Genomic DNA, 9,676 nt, shown 5'->3' with positions numbered 1-9,676 from the left:
CTAATAATTTTTATAGTCAAAACTCTGGAGTAAAAAGTCTATGGCAGGTGAGGCAGTGCCTCACCTGGCTACTTGTTCTGTACATCTCTTATCAAAACTCAGTGAATCTCCAGCAGTGTATACTGCTGCACATGTGTATAATGCCGGCATGTATCCCATGGCTCATATATTGTGTGCAAATCTGGCTCTGGTACTTGTCAGGGACTCCTCATCCATTTACCTCAGCGCACGTCCTGATCCGTGACAGATCCCTCACACAGTGCTGCGGTAAGAAGCCCACAGGCTTCTGCAGGGAATTGCCAACTTTTGCTGGCGATTCCCTCCGCAGCACTGCCACTGCGGAGGAGCAATAGAGCATCCAAAAATGCAGTAAAAACCCAGATAACGGGGTTTTTACCACATTTCTGTGTTAGAGAATCGCCCCCCTAGTTTGTATTCTCAATATTGTTAATGATGTGTGATCCCAGGCATCGTTAACAAACTCCCAATGACCCCCTGTAATGTAGTCTGTACAGTGCTTTAGAATCAGGCCATAGGGAAGACAATTCCAAATGGTGTCCTCAAGGCACAGTATAGTTACAGTACTAAAAATATCCATAGCCGAGCACAGATGGATAAATCAAATTGACTGAGGTTCTAATTAAGTCACCTGTGCCCAATCATGGATATACTTAAAACCTGGACCATTAAGCTGGGTGCACACTTACAGATTTGTCTGTCTAATCAACAAAAATCTGGTAATGTATGGGGGCAAATAACAATTGACTATTTAATCCTAACAGGGCTGGATTTGTCACTAGGCCCATGAGGCAAAGGCCTAGGGGCGGCACCTACTACGGCCCGCAGCTGCTGGACTCTTTTGCACTCTGCAGCACCGCAGACTGACGCATGGAGGAGGCTGTGGAGCACCTTGCTGACGTACTCATGTTGGTGCCGTAAGTGCGGCGTTGCTGTGTGCGCTTCGGGGCTGCTTCTGCTCCAGGTGACCGGCCCCTCCCTCCTTTGATCTGACCTTCATGTAGCCCGGTGACTTAAGGTAGTATGCTTGATGAAGATGCCCCAAAAGTCATCGTAATGTTGCAATAAAATGCACAACAAATAATTTATGGAGTGCCGCAAATCTCTCTCTTTTTCTCTCTCTATATATATGGTGGGGGTGGCCAAAAATGAGGTGACTAGGGATGGCCTGACTCCTAAATCCACCCCTGATCCTAAACATTGGAAAAACAATAATTGGCGTTAATACACATTGCATAACTCTGTGTAATTTAACAAGTTTATCTGAACAATTGTTTATGTCCATTTCCCAGCATTTGGGAGCAAATGGTTGATTGTCTTTTGCACCCATACATTATCAGATTTTTGTTCCCGCCAGATAGATTGGACAGATACATCTTAGGGCCACATATACCTCCCATATGTTGATAATACTGGTAATACAACGGGATGCGGTCATTCGTCAGACTGCATTTAGGTCTACAGTCATTAGGTCGACCCCACTAGGTCGACTGGCAGGAAGGTCGACCTGACTTAAGGTCGACATGGGCCAAGGTCGACATGACTTAAGGTCGAATTTGCATAAAGGTCGACATGAGGAAGGTCGACTGGTCATATGGTCGACATGGGTTTTTCACTGTTTTTTGAGCCGACATGTGCCGACAGGCGGTATTTCATGCCCTACCATCCACTAGGGCATGGTGGGAGAATAAAATAGTGTGCCGATTCTCATTGCCAACTGTGTCCATGTCGACTGTGTCGACATTCGGATCAAAAAACAGTGAAAAACCCATGTCGACCTTATGACCAGTCGACCTTCCTCATGTCGACCTTTATGCAAATTCGACCTTAAGTCATGTCGACCTTAAGTCAGGTCGACCTTCCTGCCAGTCGACCTAGTGGGGTCGACCTAATGACTGTAGACCTAAATGCAGTCTGACGAATGATCCCATTCCCTTTTTGAACACTATTCGTGTATATGTTTCTGTCTATGTTTGTGATTTTAACCCTTACTATTTCACTGGTCTTGTGTTTTCCCTAAGTATACCAAAAGGGAATATTAACTTATCCTTAATTAAAGTCAAGTTTTAAACCTATCTAATAGCACATCCCCGATAACAGTCCCTTCTCCCTCTTTGTATCATGTTTACTCTTTGACTGTTGGGAACAGCAGCCCCTATGTTGATACAATTTGGGGTCTCTTCAGAATTATTTGGTGTGCAGGTTTGCTACATGCTCCCTAGAGGGGCAACACACTTCTGCAAATCGCTACCTTGCAAGAATTCCCTTTCCAAATCAGTATTGGCATAATTTTCCTGATTATGGATATAATCATGAAGATATCTTAATTGTGCTGCTTGGGAGTCCCAAATACGTTAGGAAAATTCAACCACATATATCTATTTTTATAAAAAATGGTCCCTGTTGTTAGAAAATAGTTCTATCGCTCGTGGGTGTGCTGTCATGTTACAAAGTAAGCAGGTAGCAGGTAGTTGAACACACAGTCTTCAGTATCATATGATTGAGCTTGAATAAGAATCACACTGTTGTTTGCGCAATAAAATACTTTCTCCCTGACACTCTCTCCCTCTCCTGGACACTTCCTCTGTCTGACAACCTATCTCTGCCTGACACTTCATCTCTGCCAATCTTTCTAACCAAGTTCTAGTCACGCCACTGTGTCTCTTTTCAGTTCCCTATCTGTGACTTTATTTATCTGTATGACTGTGCAAGGACTGTGGGCCAGGTGCACTTAGCTTCAAAAGTGATAAAATGGAGAGTGATAAACAACCAACCAATCAGCTCCTGCCTGACATTTTTCAAACACATTCTCTGACATGGCAGGTAGGTTTGTCACTCTCAATTTTATTTCTTTTGAAGCTTAGTGCATCTGGCCCTGAGACTATAACTTTCAGCATCTATAGATACATTTATACCACCTGGTGTGACTTTACATGCCATCATCTGTCACACCACCAAAGCCATAACACGAGTCTGGGAACTTGTCTCAGATACCATGTGTTATCACCTCCAGGGGCGAATTTAGGGGTCAGGCCGCCCCTAGGCAAAACATTTTTGTGTCTGCCCCCCCTCCCATTTTAATGTAATCATATATGTATATACATTGTTATTTATATATTTAATTAAAATTTAACTGAGTGTAGCCCACCTCAATATTTTTTTAAGCACTCTAGACTGCTCGCTGTATGGAGGACCCGGAGGGAGGGAGGCACTTATTAGTACAGTGATTAGCACAGTGTCTCTGGCAGTCTCTCTCACACTCTGACTGACTGAGCGCAGGGAGGAACTGTGCGCCGCTCTGCTCAGCTGCTGGATACACAGCAGCCAATAGACTGTGTGTGTGTGTATAGAGTAGCCAATGGGCGGGAGTCGGCAGCAGTGAGCCTGAGCCATTTCCGGACGCGCAGGGGGACCAACGGACCCAGCCACTAAGTGGTGATGTAATGTGCATGGCAGAGTGGGTGGGCAGTGGCGGGTGACGAGCGGCGCTGCCGCCAACATATGTTAATTCATGTCTGCAGCGGCGACGCTCGTCACTTGCCGCTGCCCACCCGCTGTGCCATGCTGCTATTTAACAGAATGTCAGCCTGCCTGCCGCCCTTAATTGGTGCCGCCCTGAGGCCGGTGCCTCACGGGCCTAGGCACAAATCCGGCCCTGATCACCTGTGAATGGGTCATTTACCGCAATGTAGAAATGGGCTATAATTAGATAGCCCGATAATACTATTGGGCTAAAAAGTTCATTTCTACTAGATACTACAGTTTATGCTAGAGAATCTGTAACCATCTTCTGCCTTACACAGTGAGCCTAGCATTAGGTTCCACAATGACAGACACGGTTTAATACATTATACTTAAATAGAGAAACATAGAGTTGAGAGCCTTTAGTTATTAAATAAAACACACTTGTATCCACTAACAACTATTATTTTGGTAAGGTTGGAAAATGTGTGTTAAACGTAAGACAGAAGTTCCTAAAGGTCTGTGATGTCATAATAAAGGCAGTTACACAGATCAGATCACAGGGAACACATGGCTGGCTGTAGACCACACAACATCAGTATCTATGGTAAGTAATCTCCATGATGTGGTGATACTTTTAGTGTAAACTGTCTTTATGATATTTACCCTTGCAATGAAACATAAACAATAGTACACTTGACAGGTAATAGCAGTAAAGCATTGACAAAGACTTATCAGCCAGGTACCTGGGGTATTACAGGGCTACAGCTTTTATACCGGGCACATAGGGCCTTATTCTAGTTCACTCTTTCTGACCATGTGCACTGCAGGGGGCAGATGTAAAATGTGCAGAAAGAGTTACATTTGGGTGAGTTATTTTGTTTCTGTGCAGGGTAAATACTGGCTGCTTTATTTTTACACTGCAATATAGATCTCACTTTGAAGTAAAACCCCACCCAAATCTAATTCTCTCTGCACAAGTAACATCTGCCCCACCTGCAGTGCACATGGTTTTGTCTAAGAAGAATTTTGTCAGAAAGAGTGAACTAGAATAACCCCCATAGAGAGACAACATACAAGGAAGTGATGGAGACAGCCTGTAGGCTGCAGGCTGGTGGAACACAAAGGGTAGAATATTTTTCGGTGCTTGTGTAGTTTCACAGCGCCACCGTGCGCACAGTCTGTGTTTGAAACTTGGCAGCTTGCCAGACTCTGTGTTTAACTGTGCTCGTGCCGCTCTAGCTGTTTTCAGCGCAGCGCGTGCCTGCTTTACATATGTAATCTACGTTATCAGCGTAGCGCTGGGCAGCAGCAGCGCGCGCTGCCCAGCGCTGACAAGTCACTGTGGTACTTGTAGTTCCACAGTGAAATAGACAGTCCTGCACACCGCTGACAACGGGGGCATGTAAACTGGACACCCTGGCACACCGCTAACGTACGGGGCTTCTAAACTAGACACCCCGGCACATGCTAAAATTTAGAAGCTAAAGCGTCTAAATCCAGACTCCCTGCACCCCGGCACACGCTAAAATTTAGACGCTAAAGTGTCTAAATCCAGACTCCCTGCACCCCGGCACACGCTTGGATTAGTGGATAGTGGGGGTATGAAAAGGTCGGTCGGACACGTACCGCGTCCGCTCGCCACACTTCGGGGTGGCGTGGATAGTGCAATTAACAAGGTCGACAGCTGTTACGTTGACTAGTGTCATTGTGAACAGGTTTAAGAGTGTTTTGCACAGTGCACCCCTATGTTGATGCCCCCTTCTTAGCGGTTTCCAGAAAGTCTGTATTTAGACGCTTTAGCGTCTAAATTTTAGCGTGTGCCGGGGTGCAGGGAGTCTGTATTTAGACGCTTTAGCGTCTAAATTTTAGCGTGTGCTGGGGTGTCTAGTTTAGAAGCCCCGTACGTTAGCGGTGTGCCGTGTGTCCAGTTTAGATGCCCCCGTTGTCAGCGGTGTGCAGGACTGTCTATTTCACTGTGGAACTACAAGTACCACAGTGACCTGTCAGCGCGCGCTGCTGCTGCCCAGCGTTACGCTGATAACGTAGATTACATATGTAAAGCAGCCACGCGCTGCGCTGAGAACAGCTAGAGCGGCACGAGCACACTAAACAGAGAGTCTGGCAAGCTGCCAAGTTTCAAACACAGACTGTGTGCGCGGTGGCGCCGTGAAACTACCTATTTTTCTATTTGTAATGTGAGCATTATGTTCCTCCTAGTATTTTACCATTTCATTTTTCTATTTTTATTAGGATTTGGTGACTTATATTTAGTAAACAACCAGATATATTTGTCTTCATCAATGTTTTCTATTTCACAGTGGCGTATTACTTCCACCTGACGCCATATGGTTAATACCGTAAAAGAATAAAAATGGAAAAGACACCAGTGATTATTGATAATGGTAGCGGTTTCTGCCGCTCTGGATTTTCAAATGAATGTCAACCAAAATCAACAATCAAGACAGTCATTGAAGTCCCCATTTTCAAAGTCAAGAAGCAAGGCACTCAGAGTGAAGATGGCTCTGCTGAAAGCTATTCATGTATGGATGTAAGGCCTATTAACCATGGCATAATTACAGAGTGGAGACTAATTGAGCTCCTCTGGGATCATATATTTAAGTGTGAACTAAATGTATTTTCTGAAGACCATGTTGTCTTCATGAATGACCTCCCTTCCAGTCCAACAACGAATCGGGAGATCATGGCTGAGATCTTATTTGAGAGATTTCATGTTCCAGGACTCCAGATTTCCAACTCAGCTTTTCACTCACTATGCTCTGTTGGGAATGTTACTGGACTAGTCATTGATAGCGGATTTGATGTGTCCTACACTACAGCACTTATAGAAGGAAAGACTGTGAGAGATGCAACCTATAGCTTGGACATTGCTGGAAACCAACTGACTAATTACCTGTCCAGCCTTCTGAAGGAAGCGGAATGTATTCCTCCTGGCTTTAATCATGAACAATTCATACACCTGAAGGAGCGATACGGCTTTGTATCCTTAGATTATGACCGTGACATGGCAATTCGGCATCAGCCATACAATATTAAACTACCTGATGGTAGTAAGATTACATTGGGAAAGGAAAAGTTCCAATTCTTTGAGCCATTATTTAACCCACAAATGTTAAATATTGATATCCCAGGTCTACATAAGTTGGCAATACAAACCATGCAGAGGGTGCCTCCTCAATATACAAATAATGTCATCCAAAATATTGTCCTTGTTGGAGGCTCTACAAAGTGTGAGAGATTCCCTGCGCGGATTATGGAAGAAATAATCAAACTCTGTCCCTTACATTATGAGCCTAAGTTCATAGCATTTTCTGGCAGAAACACTGCGGCATGGAATGGAGCAGCTATCATGGCTTCCCTTGACATGTCAAGAAACGCTGTTATTACCAAGGATGAGTACAATGAACATGGTGCAGCCTATGTCCATGGAAAATTCTGTTACTAAGCAGCAGATATTGTTTTGTAAGACATCAATAAACAAGCTGGAAAGTTCCTGTTTGGGTTGTTCTTCCTGTGGTGGCAATGAAAAACACAAGAATGTCATGTGACTAATAGTAACCAATCACTGAGGAAGTAACAACAGTAATATGTTTAGTATGACTTTTTATTTTCTACATGTTGTGGATATTTTAGCCACAGCATTTAAATGAGCAATAACCATAAATGCAAAGCAAGTCTTGTTCATTATTACTGTCCTTTTGTTTTGCCAGCCCACAGCACTATCTTTGAAACCATAGGTGCCGATTTATGTTTTTGCTGGTGGGTGCCCAAGCCACAAATATAGAGGAGTGGCTTCATGGGGAAGGGGTGTGGCCACAAAATAATACCAATTTATATTACGGAGCACAGTTGTCTCCAATATTCAAATTACAGCAACAGAGTTCCACATACTGTACATAACTGCACCCACAGTGCAGGTATATAAATGCCCCCACAGTGCAGGTACATAAATGCCCCCACAGTGCAGGTACTCCGCAGACAGAATACACTCTTCCCGGCATACTGTTTCCCAGGTGGCGGGTCTGAAAATGTGGGTGCTGCAGCTGCAAATTAGCAAGTTAATATGGCGGCCCAGCAGGGGGACACGGGCCCGAGGGTGCTCATCAATTTCCATGGGTGCTCAGGCCCTTGAGCACCCACAGAATCGGCACCTATGTTTCAAACAGTTTCCTAAATCAGGCGCTAATGTATTGGTGAATAAATAATATATAAAGTTAAATTGAAAATAAATGCAATAAAAGTATATATATATACTATCAGCTGCAGCGTTCTATATGCTCAAGTGTTTGGGCATATAAATTGTATTATAATCCGGTGTCAGAACTCTGGAACCGGACTTCACACAGAGAGATCCAATTAACCCCAAGGTTAGGAAAGCTGCGCTAATTCGTTACTGTCTCTTTAAGACACACACCATGAGTTGAATTAATGACAAGCTGGAGACTGTTTTAGAAAAATATCAAAAAAGAACATTTATTTACATACATATATATATATCTCTTGAGTGGTAGGCGGCCGCCTATAAAACACAATATTTTATATATAATGATTTTTTAAAAAAACAAACATGATGATAAAACACATATAATTTATGAAACCATGCACATTTGATAAGCCTTAAAATATATTATTACTGGGCATTTTTCCTTCGGAGTAATACTAGAAATCTCCAATTTGCAACATCGATGTTTCCACAATTGTGTATATAGTGATAGTCAAATTACAAAGTGCCGGGTGGGGAATAATGACCCCGTTGGGGGAAAGACCAAGCTTGTACCTACTGTGATGCCGGGCCACGGCACTTCACAGTGGGGAGTCTCTCAAGATTGAGGGATTTTTGGGACAAAGGCAGTTCTTTATATGCTGGAGGTGAGTGTAGCGTGTTATGCGTATCTCACCTATAACTCCAGATAGAGATGTCCTTTCTCCCTTGGTGTTAGGACGGAGTGTCCCGCCGTATGCAGTGATGACAAGGAGTTTTTAGCCGGGGGGGGGGGGGGGGGGAGTGCAGTCGAGTGTTTTGCACTTTGGCACTTTGGCGTTAGGTCTGCTTACCCCCTGGTATCAGCGTGTCTCTCACCCATGCTTGTCTGCTCTCTACTGCTGGCGTTAACCGTCAGATGACTGTGGCTTGGCGACTCAACACAGAAGTGAGTGGAGCTGATGAGTTTGTATCCACAGGATTTCTGCAAGTGGGGCAATATATATCAGATGTCCCGGTCTGTTGCAGGTATGGAATATTCTTCCACTGTGGGAGGTGCTCAGGTTGTAAAAATCTGAGCAATATCAGCACGAAAGCACAGACTTCATGGCATTCTACCACGACGAACAAAACTTTCCAGTACAGGGAACACCTCACATGCGATTCCATAGGGGTGATTTACCTTTTAAGATGCCCCTGTAATTTAGAATATGTAGGAAGGACGACAAGGGCCCTCAGTACCAGACTTTTTATGAGCACGTCAGGAATATAAAAAGGGGTTACGAACAGCACAGCTTCTCCTCCCACTTCAAAGACAAACATAACTGTGACCCCAGAGAACTATACTTCACGGCCATTGAAGCACCCAAGAAAAATTGGAGGGGTGGAGATTTTGCGGAGACACTAGACAAACGTGAACTTTTTTGGATATATTCATTAAAAACACTAACACCCAAGGGTCTGAATATAGACTTTAATATAGGGACCCTCTCCAAATAGTTAAGCTTACCCATGTACCCTGATAGGCTTTATAGACATCCCGGTGCAGGATGTCACTGAGAGTCGACACACCCAATGTCGACCATTGGCAGAGAACACTCTGCACTCACCAGCATACACTTTAATAACTGTCAACCATTAATACCACAAAGTCCAGATTATTTTTACAAGATGTTACTAAGAGTCGACACATCCACTGTTGACTACTGACAGATAACACTATGCACTCACCAGCATATATCTCTTAAAGAAACCACCTACTACGAATACCACTAAGTTCAGAGTAACTATGACTCAGCACATATAACTCACACCCTCAATTACCAGCACAGCTGACAGCTGACATTATGACCCTGATTGACAGTGAACATGACCAATGAGATTCACTCTCCATGTGGGAGTGGCCCCCTTTGAAACCCTCTTATACCGGAAAGACAACATGCTAAAACATCCTTGACAAAGGCCCCCAGTGGG

General features: G+C 44.1%; 1 protein-coding gene across 2 annotated transcripts; it reads left to right on the top strand.

The window, feature by feature from the left end:
* The first annotated feature begins 4,033 nt into the window (after positions 1-4,033).
* On the top strand, positions 4,034-6,993 carry LOC146026831 (uncharacterized). Of its 2 annotated transcripts, none has more exons than XM_083157866.1 (2): positions 4,034-4,087; positions 5,802-6,993. In XM_083157866.1, exon 2 carries the CDS (start codon positions 5,855-5,857, stop codon positions 6,944-6,946), a length of 1,092 nt encoding a protein of 363 aa, XP_083013992.1. In that variant the 5' UTR covers positions 4,034-4,087; positions 5,802-5,854; the 3' UTR covers positions 6,947-6,993. The 2 variants fall into 2 exon arrangements, with proteins under 2 accessions (XP_083013992.1, XP_083014000.1); XM_083157874.1 differs by having other exon boundaries at positions 4,042-4,087; positions 5,734-6,993.
* The last annotated feature ends 2,683 nt before the right edge of the window (positions 6,994-9,676 follow it).

The sequence above is a fragment of the Crinia signifera genome, chromosome 1, assembly GCF_055691185.1.
Source record: "Crinia signifera chromosome 1, ASM5569118v1, whole genome shotgun sequence".
NCBI classification, from domain to species: domain Eukaryota; kingdom Metazoa; phylum Chordata; class Amphibia; order Anura; family Myobatrachidae; genus Crinia; species Crinia signifera.
The sequence above is the reverse complement of the archived record's forward strand: the minus strand, read 5'-3'. Positions and strand labels throughout refer to the sequence as shown.